At 36.6% G+C, this 15,113-nt stretch overlaps 1 protein-coding gene across 3 annotated transcripts in view; it reads left to right on the forward strand.

The window, feature by feature from the left end:
• The window catches only part of Tmem245 (transmembrane protein 245), an 82,801-nt gene that overhangs the window by 16,658 nt on the left and 51,030 nt on the right, over positions 1 to 15,113 (forward strand). For 2 of the 3 annotated variants that reach the window (XM_048783236.1, XM_048783238.1), the window contains exons 4-7: positions 1,034 to 1,150; positions 3,661 to 3,897; positions 5,083 to 5,252; positions 11,033 to 11,137. In XM_048783236.1, the coding sequence (XP_048639193.1) occupies positions 1,034 to 1,150; positions 3,661 to 3,897; positions 5,083 to 5,252; positions 11,033 to 11,137 (629 nt within the window). Of the gene's footprint in view, positions 1 to 1,033; positions 1,151 to 3,660; positions 3,898 to 5,082; positions 5,253 to 6,675; positions 6,700 to 11,032; positions 11,138 to 15,113 lie in introns of all 3 variants that reach the window. The other variant, XM_048783237.1, reaches the window with a different exon arrangement.

The following is a 15,113-nucleotide window of genomic DNA, read 5'->3' on the forward strand; positions in this document are numbered from 1 at the left end:
GTGCAATTTTTGGAAACTAGGCTTGGCTCCAACAAAGGCAGGAGCACTGCAACCAGGAGAGCCGCTCAGTAACACCAAAGGACAATTCATACAGAAGGCATGGCTGCTCCTGCTGGCCATTAGAAATCAGATAGCAGAACTCCTGCAACTTTTGCTGAATTGCTGCAGAAAATCATATGCCTCCATGACAATTTGATGTGAAAGCTATGTGGCTTCTAAATTACAGAGTGACACTCTGTCATCCAAGCCTTGCATAGGTGTACTGGCTTGATAGAAACTGCATTACATGTGAGATTTTCATTGCAAGGAGTCTAAGAAATATTTATTCTTTGCTTTCCAGCCTCTAGTATGCAAGAAAGCACACTAGTACCTCATGTTTTGTGAACTAGTCATCTGCCATAGCAGATCATTGCAGACAGACCTTGTTTGTCATAAGTGTTTTATTTGAGCTTAATGTAAATGATTAGGCTTGGTACTATTAGGAAGTTAACACGGGAATATATAACATGAAATGAGGTCATGATGTTTTTATAGATTTTCAGAGTGGTGGATTTTGCCTGTGCTGAATTGTGTGGTTTTTGCATAATATCTATGTATTTGCGTGTTCATTTAGGAAATGTATTACTGAGAGCACCAATTGTGGGGTGTCTGTGCTAGAACCTAGTAATACAAAGGGTAAGAGAGTTTAAACAGAGAGCTTTTAAACTTGGTGTGGCAGTGTTTTTTCATAGAAGTGTGTATTAAAATCAACTTGTAAAGTTAAATATAAGCTCCAAACTTCAAATTTATATATGCAGTATCTCTCACACCCACCAGCATCGTCTCTAAATGAGAAAGACTTGAGCTTTTAGCAAATTGTCTTGCTGATTTTCAAGCATTCTTCCTCAGTGAAGAACATTGGTCCATTGGGTCAGAAATAACCATTTTGTTTTACTGTTTTTGAAAATTTAGGATTGTGTTTAAATTTGCAACCTTTATTTCCTGCTTTGTTCATTTGCTTCAAACACTTTAAGAATGTGTGCTTCTTTTACAGGGGCAGAATTACCAGGACAAGTAATCTCCATGGCAGCGTCTACTCTAGCCAACTTGGCCATCTCCATCACGGGTTATGAGTCTAGCAGTGAAGACCAGCCCTCCACTCAGCCTGCAGGTGATTGAGGTCCTGAGGCATTCAGAATTATTCTAGAAAATGAGATCTAAATAGAGGATGGAGTTAAGAAGGATGCTAGCATCACAGAGTGCTGCTTGTCTTGCTGGTCCTTCATTTTTTCTCTCTAATGACCATTCTTACACCATTCAAGGCCACCTGTCTTTGTCCTCATGTCACTTTTTCATACATTTAATTGTTTACCTTCTTGAGTTTCTTATCTTGGCTCTTCTACCACCCCCTTTTTAGAAATGCTTTTTTTTTTTTCTTTTGTTCTTTGTCACTTTGATTTTTCTTGGTGTCTTATTTACCTTTTCCACAGGCCTCTCTACCTTAGGCTGTTTCTCATCTCCCATTTCTTTATAGCTGTCACTTCTCTTGCATTGATTTATTTTGTTCTATTTCTTTGTTACTTTTTCTTTTGCTTCCTTTTCTCAGTTCACATTCTTTTTTTGCAGGGGAGGGGGATGTTTTCATCCATTTCTCTGGCATTCTTTTTTTTATAAAAGTTTGGTTTGCTTGCTTTATGCTGTGTGTATTGACTGTTCCCTGAACTGACCCCCCTACTTATTTTCTGTGGCCTGGCTCTTGGAGTCACAAGCTCCTGTGAGATGCTCCTGGTAGATTTACATCTGAATATGTTACTGTGCCCTCCCAGAGCTTGGGAATGTGGAAAGCCGCCTTGGTCTGTGCTGAGACACCTTTCTGAGCTGGAGCCATTTGGAGTTAGGGAATATTTATAGTGAGCTGTTGGTGAGGAACTGACTTTAGACACAAGTGGAAGGAAGCAATCATCCAGAGAAAAGAACCAAGAGTAGTAGGAGCACTTATATATATATTTTTTTACACATTAAATCATGTTCTAAAGTGGAAAGAAGATGATGGGTTATGAAGTGGTTATTCTTCCAGATATCTAACATACCCACCAACATAGTGTTTCCAAACTAGAAAGATAATAAGAGAGCAAAGTCAAACAAAATCATGCTATAACTAGCGTGGCTCCTAGCCCTTACCTCAGGATAGAATGGTAGTCTTAGTAAGGTGAGCTGACTTACTGTGGTACAGAGTATCTCAGCAGTAAAGTTTATTCACAGCTAAACATTTAACATTAAAATAAGCACTGAAGAAATTATGATAGAACATTCAGCTGGATACTCTGTGGCTGCTTATAAAAATGATGACATAACAGGGAATTATTCATTCAACACATATTTAATGAGCACCTACCTACAGCAGGTCAGATACTTTTCTGTGTGCTAGGAATTCAGTGGAGGAAGAACAACATAGACAAGGTCTTCGCCCCCTGGCTGACTTTGTTCTGAAGTGAGAAAATGGAAAAAGATAAGTGGAACATGATATAACCAGGTGAAGCTGTGTAAAAGACTAGGGCACCTCGGCAACTTAGTGAGACCCTGTTTCACAACAAAAATATAAGGGATGGGGAATGTAGCTCAGTGGTTAAGCACCCCTGGGTTCAATCTCTGGTAACAAAAGAAAACCAACAAAAAATAAAAAAAACCAAAAAAGACTGGGGCAAATAGGTTGATTATAGGTGTTCATTTCTGTGTTGTTTTTTTTTTAAAGACTTTCCAAAATATGATTTACTTTTGTAATTAATATTTTTTTAATGGAAGGCAAGATGAGGTATATGGACTAAGATTGAGGTATATGGACGAATATTGTCTTAAAATTTGTATGATTTCTGGTGTATATGGTATGTCTTGTCAAAACTAGGAAGCAGAAATAATTTATAGTAAAATGTAGCAATTGTTACATCATTAGGAAAGAAGAGTGCCTTATGTGAAACAATCCTGTGTAGTTTCCTTTATTTGAAAATTTCTCAACCCACAATCTCTCTTTGTTTTATATCTCATTCAAAGAAAAGACACATTTGAAAGTCCTGGGTTCTTTTAATAGCAATTGGTTCTATTTTAGGAGAAATGACACTAAAAAAGTCACATTATGTCAGAAGCATGTCAATACATCTAATCTAAATTTCTATTGAAAGAGGAAGAGGGCTGGTGTTGTAGCTCAGTAGTGGAGTATTTTCCTAGCATGTGTGAGGTCCTGGGATTGATCCTCAAGACTGCAAAAGCAAAAATATAAGAAAGGAAGAATTCCTATATACAGAAATTCTTGTATATGTATTTGTTGCTTTATGTGGTTTGAATAATTTTTGATTATTATTATACTCAGCTACATTGTCATGTATTTTTCTCTAGTTTATGTAAATGATATGTGTATTAGTTATAAAAAACATTTCATCTTCCAACAGTATTTCCTAACAATTTCCTTAGATTTGACCTCTGTCAGTAGTGTAATTCTCCACAAGTTTTTCAGTGTGTATAAAAAGATTTGTAAACACATACAAATCTTTTGGTCTCTTTAGACATAATGATATTATATATTCTGTCAGAGTACATTTAATAATATAGGGCAGGCTAACAGATTGCTCTGTTACTGTTTCTTAAAGTGGACTAATATGGTCTGTGATTTTTTTCCCCCCTTTTCAGAAGCCACAGACAAGGAAGAACCCCCTCCAATGCTGTCTGTCTCTTCCTCACCGTCCTCCTCTTCCTCACCCTCCTCCCCTTCACCCACCCTGGGCAGACAAAGACCTGAAATCGGAACATTTCTTAGAAAGAAGAAAACTAGTGACATCTACTTTGTGTCTCTTGTTTGGGCCATCGTTGTTGTCCAGATCTGGTTGAACCTGTGGATTGTGCAGTTGTTGCCCGTGCCTATTGCAGGTCATTATCTGGTTAATTAAAATCTGCTCTTGTCTCCAAAGATTCCCCCCCCCCCCCCNTCCTTGTGCTGGCAAATCGTGTTGGGGTTGTTAGAACCCCCTTTTTATTAAGGTTTGTTACCAGGAGTTAAGTTTCTCCTGGACATATCTGAACCTTCTGGTCATCAAAGGAATTTGATATGGTCTTGGGAGGGCAGGCTGTAACTAAGGTGGTCCCTCAAATGCTTTCTACAGCCTGTGATATCATGATATCACATAGATATAGAGCTTTTCTAGGGATTTAAAAATGCTAACGAAGGAATTGTTGAACTGGTACGCAGTACAGAGCTCATGGTTCAAAATAGGAAATGGATCCTCTGGTTATAAGGTCAGGGCTAAGAACACAAATCCCTGGAGTTAGGGAAATTATAGTGGATAGGAGTAGTTATCCAGGTCCAACCTTCAAGGCAGGCCCCACAGATCTGTAACACTGCCTTCTGGGCCCTCTACCTTCTGAGTTGTCTTTATTAGGGGGCTTAACTGCTTGAAGGGCCACTGCACTGCCTAACTCCAGGGGGAGACATTCCCATTGTGGTTTCCTGAGGTCCCCACTGAAATTGTGCAGTGCTGTCTCAGGGCTGCTTGCACTCAGCTGACTTCTTTGCTCAGCCCTGGCATCTGCTCAGATGTGCAGAGCAGCATCAAATGAGGAAATGGGAACACACTTGTTACCCTGCAGTGGCATAAAATCATGATGTGTGTGAAATACTTTATATTTTTCTGGTTGCTAAATGTCAAAACATCAAAGGAAAAGAACCAAGTTCGGAAAGAACAACTGTAATAGCTAGAGAGATTAGAAAATATCAGGGGTTAGTTTTCTTTACTTAGGAAGGGGAGAGTATGGGAACTGTTATAGTTACTGAAACCTGCATGATAAGAATATCTTGTATTTATGTGAGCTGTAAAATAATCCCTGACTCCTCCGAGGATTCAGACGTCACAAAGAAGATAGTATGTGGGTGGCGGGGACTGTGTGAAAAGTTATCTGGCCAAGTTCATCTGTTTAGAACTTGAATTCTTCCACTTCTCCCTTTTTAGCATTGATCTTTATTTTAATAATAGTTTTACTGTTTTAGAAAGGAAATTAAGGAGTCTTTTCATATTATACCTTTCTGATCTGTATTTTGTTTGCATATGTATCTTATAGTGTGGATCATCAAAAAGCTTGTTATTCACTTTGGTGTTGTGGACTTCCTGGAGAAGCGCTGCCGGGTTTGGTGGCAGGTCATTGAGCATTTCCTGAAGGAGCGACAGGAGGCTTTAGCACCGTGGCCAATCATTGGGCTTGGGAAATTCTTGTTAAAAGTTGACAGCAAGGTATCATATTTTAAGAGCTTGGTCCAGAGTTTATATGTTTCATGGTTTGAAATGTTTCATTCGATGGTATTTAGTGTTTTTTCATAACTGTTGATGATACATTTAACATCTAATTCAATGATGAAATTCTGAAGTTTGGTATTATGGTTCGTATAAGGATATAATGGATTTATTTTAAATAAGTATTATGTGGTTTTCCTCTTAAATATGGGAGAAAAGGATTTTATGGAGTACCTAGTTCAACTCTTTCACTTTTTTAGGACTAAACTGAAATCCAGAAATGTTAAGTGATTTGCCTAAAATTTTATAACTAGGTAATGGCTCAGATCAGTGAGTATTTTTGGAATAATTCCTGTTTGTCAAATATTGTGCTAATTTCAGGGAAGGTCAGGTGAATCATGGAAAACCAGATACAGTAGCTCATTTAGTGGAGATAAACAACAATTCATGAAAACCCAAGGTTTAGTGGGTTAAAGAATGTGGACTCTGCATCCAAACTCTGGTTTCAGATCCCACTTCTGCTGCTTAGTAGCCTTATGACCTTGAACAGGTATCTTTAACTTTTCTTGCCTTGGTTTTCATATCAATAAAATGGGTATAATAGCACCTACATCATAGAATCATTGTGAAGGTTAAGTGAGTTAATGTCAACCCTGTGTCAGTGCCTGGTACTCAGTAAGCTCTATGTAAGTAAGTGTTATCTAATTTACTTTATATACTAAGTACAGGATTCAGTGGTAGCACCAAGCAAGAAATGACTTCTGTTGATAAGGAAGTAGGAAAGGGAAGTTTTGCAGAAGATGTGATGGCAGGGCAAGTTTTGAAGCACAGAGCAAGTTTTGAAGTAGGAGTTCATTAGGTAGACCTGGCAATCGCATAGGGTAGAGCCAGCATGGTGGCACTTGCCTGTAATCTCAGCCACTTAGATTCAGAGACAGGAGAATTCCAAGTTCAAGGCCAGCCTCAGCACTACTTCCTGAGAATCCGTCTCAAAAACAAACAAACAAAAAAAACAAGGACAGGGGAGTAGCTCAGTGGTACAGTACCCCTGGGTTCAGCCCTCAGCACCCCTCCCCCCCAAGAAAAAGATAGGTAGTAGACTCAGCAGTAAGAGCAGGTAGATGGAGCGGTGCAAAGGCAGACACTAAGCCTGCAGCATTCAGGTTGCTTTATGCATTTTATTTGTTGGATTACCAAGAATGCTTACAGCTCTCATCATCCCAGTCCTTGTTGGTCATAGAGGAATGCTACATTCTCTTGATTTGAAGCTTCTTAAATGTGTTATGGTTTTCTCCTAGTTTTTCCTGACAATTTCCTTCTCATGCTTTCAGTGACTTTCTTTTCTTTTCATACTGTTATTGCATTCTCTAATGATGTTCCACTGTTCTTATCTTCTCTTTCTCACCTTCCCCCTATCCTCAAGCTCTGGCACTGGCTAAATAAGAAGGTAAATGAATACACAGATATTGGTTTTTACTACTGAATTCTGTAACCGCTCCTCCCCCAGTATCTCCCTTCTCTCTCTGTCTCTGTCCATATGTCAAACTAAGCTTCTACTTATATAAGCTATGGAAGGTCGTGAAGCATGAATACTGTCACAGTTCAATTTGCTAAAACCTCAACAAAGACTGTTTAGGATATGGAGGGTATCTCCTTGCTCCAGTGCTTGTGAGAAGGTCTGTCTTGTGGTCTTTGATTTCCATGCCTTTCCAGCACTGTGATGGGGCTCCTCTAGTCTCCTCTGATGTATGCCAGCACATGAGGTGGCAGTTATAAAGAAAGAGCTTTGTTACTTTTTCTATAAATAACACAGGAATTCTTAAAGATGACAAGTCTGATATATTTGTATGATTCCCTTGGTTAGTCATTTTATCCACATACACATAGGCGCGTGTACACACACACACACACACACACACAAGAACTAGTGTTTCAAAATTTGATTTTTAGCTTAAAACAGATTGTAGTCATGGCCTGTGACATCTAATTTTTTTATGTTCCCAAGGCATGGAGTTGTGTAAGACTTTAAAAAGTCTTCAGTGAATATTTTATAGCAGGTCATAAGAAAGATATGGTACTTCTTTGCAATAAGCCAAAATTAGACTTGCAAATGTAGTGGTTAGGATTTTTTTTTCCTGTCAAAAGGAGGAAAAGGAAGACTTTGGCAATGCATAAATTTCAACTTTGGATTGAAAACAAGCAGTGTATGAAATAGACTCCCCCAGTTGCACACATATATGTTGTATACTTGCCCATTCCTTATAAAACTAGCATGAGTAGATGAGTTTAATCCACAGCAAGTGATGTGCAGAAAGTCACGTTTTCTTATTTTGATCAAGGTAGATGATTTTGTATATTTTCCCAATTTGTCCTGAAGAAATGAAAATTGCTCCCAAGGAAAGTGAGAAAGGAGAACTGACTGCATTAGGTTAAATTTGATCTATTGTCAGTAGACTAATGAGTTAGATAACCTTAATTCAAGAACTTGATTCTAAACTGCATAATTAGATTAGTTAAAAAGAGTCCTATTACCTCAGCCATCAGGAACTTCCCTTTTCTTGGATGATTCCATGTAGCATGTGTGAAGCATTGTTGTGGAGTTAGAGTAACTGCTTGAAATTCTGAGTGTGTTCCAGGAAAGCACATAAATGAAGGCTGTTTTACTGCGTTACAGCCAAGGTCAGAAAATGGCAACCTTGGGTAATTTTGATACATAAAATGTTCAAGTGGAGTGAATTAGGAAACTGATTCAATCAAGAGGACAGGGCAAGAGCATCCATCTTATGTTTGAGTGAACTGTGATCTGTTTCTCAGGGCTTATTTGTTTTATTTATTAATACTATTCACACTAAGACTCAAGTAGGAGCTGGTTAAAGAAATAAAGCAAAACATAGGCCTGGGGTAAGGAAATAGAAGAGAAACTCAGTAGTGCTTGATGAAGTCAGCTTAGAGGTTTTTTTTTTTTTTTTAAAGAATTTTTTTAATATTTATTTTTTAGTTCTGGGCGGACACAACATCTTTGTTTGTATGTGGTGCTGAGGATCGAACCCGGGCTGCACGCATGCCAGGCGAGCGCGCTACCGCTTGAGCCACATCCCCAGCCCAGCTTAGAGGTTTTTTGAATGGCTTTTGGTATAGGTATAAATTACAGACATTTATCTTATTTTAAAATTATCCCCTTCCCCTTAAAAAAATAAACAACAATAACAAAAAGCCTCATAAGTTAAAGTAATTGCTCACAGCCTGGAAGCACTGGGGGATTATTGCTTGAGGCCCTGCAGTTTCCATGAGCCAGGCAGGGTGCTGGGTGGTCTGGTGTTCACTGCCCACAGCAGAGCATGGGACAGGGTCAGCTTCCTGGGATGGCATGTCTGGCATGTCTTTAGGAATTCTGTTCTCTGGAGCCGTCTGCATTGCTTCCTGTGTCCACGTCTCTTGTTCTGTCTCTGAGATTCTGTTTATTTGTGGGTCTCGTTCTATTCACTTTATCAGGGGTGTGTTGTCCTCCTCCCCCTGAGTTTTCTATCCTTTTGTTTTTTCCTGCTCTTATGGTCCTTAGTTATTTATGTACCAACTCCCATGCCCACATTTATTTCTTTTCTAATAACTTTTTCTATGCCTTTTTATTCTTTAATAAGTCTTTTTCTGTCTTCTCCCGTCTGTATTCTCTGTTTCACTGTCTCCCTTATCACTCCGTTCTCAGTTTAATTTTAGTTGACCATAATGTGAATTAAAAAAAAATAGCTTATGTGTTGCATCTTAAATAATTTTATTTTAATTTTTCATGAAACAGCTAAATATCCCTGTTATCCCTGGGCATAAATTTTTATTTAGGCAACCTGGGTATAGGGCATGTTAGTTATACCAGGGGCATCCAAAACCTTCAACAAGTACTTTATGCTTAATTTCTGACAAAATTGGAATTGGGAAAATTCTACCCTAGCTTAAAAATATGAAGTTTGATTTTGTAATCTTTATATACATAATATGTTTCTGGATATTCTGTTTTATATGTTACATACCCAGCTATAAATTTAGATTTCTATATTTTCTAAATAGAACTTAATTTTCATTTAAAAATACATTTTGGGATATGACTTTTCTAAAGGAAAAAAAAAAAGCAGAAGCTCCTATCTTATTAGTGGATATGAATCTAGTCATAATTCTTAAATTACTGTATGCTTGCTTTCTCAGCTATCTGTTAATTGAATGCTTGCCGTATGCTTGGTACTGTTAGATTTTGGAGATACAAAGAGGAGTAATGGATGAAACACTAGCCCTTTCTTCAGGAAGTTGTCCGAAGAACTGGGTGTTCAGCTGGTTGCTGATTGTGCACTTTTCATTTCATTGATTTTAGAATTTACCTTCAAAATAAGACATCTGACCTTCCATATCTTAGAAACTTGTTATTTCTTTTTTAATCTCTGCATTGTCTTTGAAGCTTTGGAAGCATGCACTGAAAATTAACTCTTCTGTTTGAAGCTCTAACTGTCCAGATTACAGATTAACTTTTTATCTTTTAGTTCACCTTAGCATCGATCACTTAATGACAGTGTCCTTCATGAAATAACAGATAAGAGGACAACCAGCTTATAAGCATGGCGTAGAAAATAAATGTAGGAGACGTGGTGATTTTTTAGCAAATATTCTTTGCTCTTCTAACTTAGTGTTCAGAGAGCATGTAATTCAGATTTAAATTGAGAATAATTTTCTTAGTAATGCTATAGTTCATGTTGGATGGAGGAGTATAATGTAATATCTTAGTAATTGTTACTCTCATTAAATTTTAAAATGTTAAGTGGTAGCTTTGCACGGCAGGAGTTTTTGAAATCTATGGAATTGTTATATATTCTGCAAACAGAAATTGTTTAGCATGTAGGATTATTTGTGGTTGTGAAAGATGAGGGAACTCATCGTCAACATATCAAAAATAGCATTTAAGGAGAGCATAATTTTAATTATTGATGAAGGAATAACCATTACATTGATTTACATTTGATTAATTATAATGTCACAAAGCTTATGTTTTCAAAAGAATTTACTTCAAATGGAATAACAGTCTTTTAAGAGCACTTTATTATAAAATCTTTCAAATGTAGAAAGATTTAGAGAATACTTATTTACCTAACCCCCAGTTTGATAACACTACCTAAATAATTACCAATTTGTGCATCTACCTCCCAACCCTCCTATCCACCCCTGTAATTGCTATCTTGAATTTGCTATTTATTTTTGCTTGAACATTACATTTTTTTATTATTACTATCTTTATAACCCTAAATAAAGGGAAAAACATTTCAAATGTTACTGCAATTTTTACTTCACTCCTATTTTATCTGTGTAATTTAGGGCATACCTGTATTATAAGAACCATAATTTTTCTAAAGTCACCTATGTCTCCTGATTAATAGTCAACTTCATGACATTTTTAGGTCAACTAATGAATTTTCATTGTTTTGTTGGAACATTTACCAGATGATAAATTATAATTTGAATTGTAGGTATACCACAGTATGAAATTCAAACATAGATATGGGGTTATTTGCCAGTTGACTGCCTTTTCTTAGCTATGACTGTAATGAACTCTTCCCATAACAAACAGTAGTAATTAATAGTTAGTTAACTTTCTAAAGTTACTTACAGCTTTTATTGCTTTAATTAGTGTGCCATAGTTTGCTTTGCAATGTTGAGATTTATATTTGTGTTCATGATACTTTAATACATAAGTGCTTTTATTAAGTTGTATTTTAAAGATAATTCTCTTTTTTGTTTCTGTGCAGATGATCATCTGGTTGGAGAAGATGTTAGATAAAATAATTAGCATTTTCATCATATTTTTGCTAGTAATAGGAACCCTTCTTTTAGCCCTTCTCCTGACTGCAAAGGTAAAGCACAACAATTACTATTCCCACTAATAAATTCATAATTGTTAGAATCATGGTGTAGATGATAAGCCAGCAGAAGAGACGTGGAACATGTTACTTGGCTTATAAGTATATACATAACAACTAAACCTATTTATGATGTGTATATTAATGATTTTGCAATGAATCTGCCTAGCATGTTTTCTTTTTAAATCTCTTATGTGCATTTTATTTTATCATCAAAATCCTCAGGAGGAAATGCAGATAAAAAAATAACATACTGAAGAACAAATGAGCTTTTTTTTTCCCCCTCATCAGGAGAATTATGGACTATTCTCAAGATTCCTAATCTTTTCACTAGATCTGAATTCTTTTCTTCCTCACTCCCTCCTTTCTTCCTTCCCTTCCTTCCTTTCCTTTGTTGTGATGAGGCCTTGCTATGTTGCCCAGGCTGGCCCCAAACTCCGGAGCTCAGACAGTTCTGCCTCAGTCTCCCTACTAGCTGGTACTGCAGACACACACCACAGGACCTGGCTTCAAAATTTCTTGAGTAGCTCCTTCCTTTTTTGTCTTGTTGGTCTTTTTGCTGAAATCCCAGAAGGTCTTTATTTCTTTCTTTCCAGCTTGTATTTCTATTCTCCCCTTTCATCTCTTCAAAGAAATCCGTTACCCAAAGCACAGCTAAAATTTTTTTCTACAGTGATATCTTTATTTACTTCAGGTTTTTTTCCCCGCCTTTTACTCTGCATTTTAATCTTTATTTTATCTGAACTCCTAGATTTTGGTTTGTTGTTTTCACGGGATTGTAAAGCTTACATGAAATCATGAATATAAAAATTTTTCTTATAGTCTTGTTACTATAAGAAAGTTATAAGTTATAAGTGTTACTAACAGGATAACCTGATAAGCAGCAGTTTTCTAAAGAATTGTTTTTCTTTTTTTTAAGTTGTAGATGGACAAATACCTTTGTTTTATTTATCTATCTATCTCATGTGGTGCTGAGGTTCGAACCCAGTGTCTCACACATGCGCCGCAAGTGCTCTGCCACTGAGCCACAACCCCAAACACCCCCAAAAGAATTGTTTCCTGTCAGGTGGTGTGTCCTCTTACAAGTCATGTTCTCAGTCATTCGAAGTCTCTTTTGTCCTCACATTTATCTAGCATTTATTCATAGAAACTTGCTCTCTCAGGAGTCCTGTTTAAGCTGTGCAGTTCCTATCTGTTCTTTGGGTGTCAATCATATATACTCACTTGAATTTACTGTACAGATTTCATAGACTTTATTTTTGTCATATTTTGCCTCAACCTGCTATTATTGCAGTCTTCCATTCTAGTTCTTGGAGAAACCTTTCATCAGTTGAGCATTTCATTGTTCTTCTCGCTCCTGCTCTTTCTTTAAATTTTTTTTTTTTAAATTTTTTAGTTGTAGATGGACATAATACCTTTATTTTTTATTTTTATGTGGTTCCGGGGATCGAACCCAATGCCTCACGCATGCTAGGCAAACGCCGTACCACTGAGCCACCACCCCGGCCCAGCTCCTGCTCTTTCATTGGGCTTCTCCTCCCTTTGCATGTGGTCTTCTTGCCTGTCCGTCTCAGTTATGCTCTTTCAACTTTTTTTTTTTTTCCATCCTGTACTTTTGCTTCCCTGAACCCCCATAATAGGTCTTACTGAATTTCTTTCTTTCTTGTTTGGGATTTATGCAAACTGAATTTTTGAGGGAGCCTTATTTTGTCTAGTTTATTCTCCCTCTTGTAAAGATGTCATTCTACACAACACAGTGACAGCATCCTCTTGAATGTCTAATAGATCTCAAATGAAACATCAAAAACTGAATTCTAGACCTTCTCTCAGGTATCTGGTCTTCCCATTTCAGTAGGTGACAACTTCATTCTTCTGCTTGCTCAGAATACTCTCAGGATCATCCTTGACTACTTTTTTTGTTTTATATCCACATGTATTTTGTTAGAAAATGCTTTTGGGCTCAATCTTACTAATATATCCTGGGATAACAGGATAAGGATGTCAGGTCTTTCTTTCCATAGAAAATAAGAATAAAACTTTAAAATTATTAGCAACATCATTTAAAGGCATTGGAAAATAACCATCTAGGAACAACTGGGGGAGGGTTGGCTAATAGCTTGGTGCTATTTGTATGCTGCCTTGTGTAGGCAGTAAAACCCCACAGTTTTTCTGTCAGTTTTTCCTGAGGGAGGTGTCCTTTGATACATGGGAATGTGTAAATTTGGGGTGGTCCTGTTTGCCTTTATTTGCTCTTGTCTTTGCTAAGCCAGTTGGAGGTGAGCAGCACCTCAGAGATTTGTGGGGTAATATCAGGTGTTCTAATAGACATGTGATTAGCATCCCAGAAGATGAGGAGAGAAAGAAAAAATAGAAACAAATTTTGAAAAAAAAAATTGCTGAAAATGGTTGAAAACTTCCTATATTTGGTGAAAAATATTAACAGATCCAAGAATTTCAACAACTTCTCAGTAAAATACACAAAGATGCCCAGACACATTGCAGTGAAACTGCTCAGAGCCAAAGATAAAGAAAAAAGCTCAAAGGAAGCAAGCAAATTACATACAAGGGTGCAACAATCCAGTTCATGACAGTTTTTACAACAGTGAACACCAGAAGACATGGGAGCAACATCTAAGGTCATGGAGAAGGAAACCTGTCAACCAAGAATTTTATATTAAGGGAAACTTGAGTAAAGACAAAATAAAAACATTTCTAGATAAACCAAAACCAAGGGAGTGTGTTGATAGTAGACCTGTGCTTTAAGGCATGCAAAAGAAATTCCTTTATACTTCAAAAATAATTTGGACCCAGGGGAAGGAATAAAGAGCACTTGGTCAGTATGTGGGTAAATATATGTCCTTAAGTTTTCCTTCTCTTTTTTTGGAAATTGTTGGTTTTTTTGGTGGGCCTTTGGTTTTTTTTGGTGGGCCTTGCACATACTAAACAAATGCTTGACTACTGAGCTACATCTATTGGCCCTTGTTATTTTTTACTTTTGAGATGAGTTGCCTGAGCTAGCCTCAAATTTGCAGTCCTCCTTCCTTAGCCTCCTAAGTAGCTGGGATTACAGGCATGTGCCACTGTGTCCAGCTTCCCTCTCTTTTAATTTGTTTAAATAATGTGATTATTTAGAAAAATGTAATACCCTACTGTGGGCTCTATAACATATATAAATGAACTATTTATAAGTAGTATTTTTACATGTAATATAAAGAAGAGAGCTGGGAACTGGAACTATTCTGGTGTGAAGTTGTAAATATTTTTGTGGATATAAGTCATTATTAACTTGAAGTAGATTTTGATCAGTTAAATGTGAACATTTTAGATAAATAACAACCACTAAATAGTGTGAAGTTTAAGAAAACTAAAATGACAAGCTAAAAATATTTGCTGAACATAAAAGGCAGTAAAGGATGAACAAAGGAACAGTAGAGATAGGTCAAATAGAAAGTAGAGAGTAAAATAACTAAAAAAATCATTAAGAAATATTATTAGGGCTGGAGTTATAGCTCAGTTGATACAGCACTTGCCTAGCATGTGTTAGGCACTGGGTTTGATTCTCAGCACCACAAATAAATAAAATAAAGGTCCATCAACAACTAATATATATATATATATATATATATACATACATACATACACACACACACACACACAAAAATTTATATATACACAAAAAATTTTTAAAAATGAGGGTATTGTCCATCTACTGTAAAAATATTAAAAAAAAGAAATATTATGAGAAAAATAAGGACTTTTTATAATATGATGTTGCAGTAAGTTATAAGTATGTATGCTCCTGATATCAGAGCTCTAAAATAGAAACATCCATAGTTAAAAGGAGAAATAGACACATCTATGATTTTAAAATTTTTAAGTATTTTTTTTTTTTTGTACTGAGGATTGAATCCAGGAATGCTTTACCTTGAGCTACACCCCTAGTCTTTTTTCTAACTGAATTGCTGAGGGG

This window comes from Marmota marmota, unplaced genomic scaffold (genome assembly GCF_001458135.2).
Source record: "Marmota marmota marmota unplaced genomic scaffold, marMar, whole genome shotgun sequence".
NCBI lineage: Eukaryota > Metazoa > Chordata > Mammalia > Rodentia > Sciuridae > Marmota > Marmota marmota.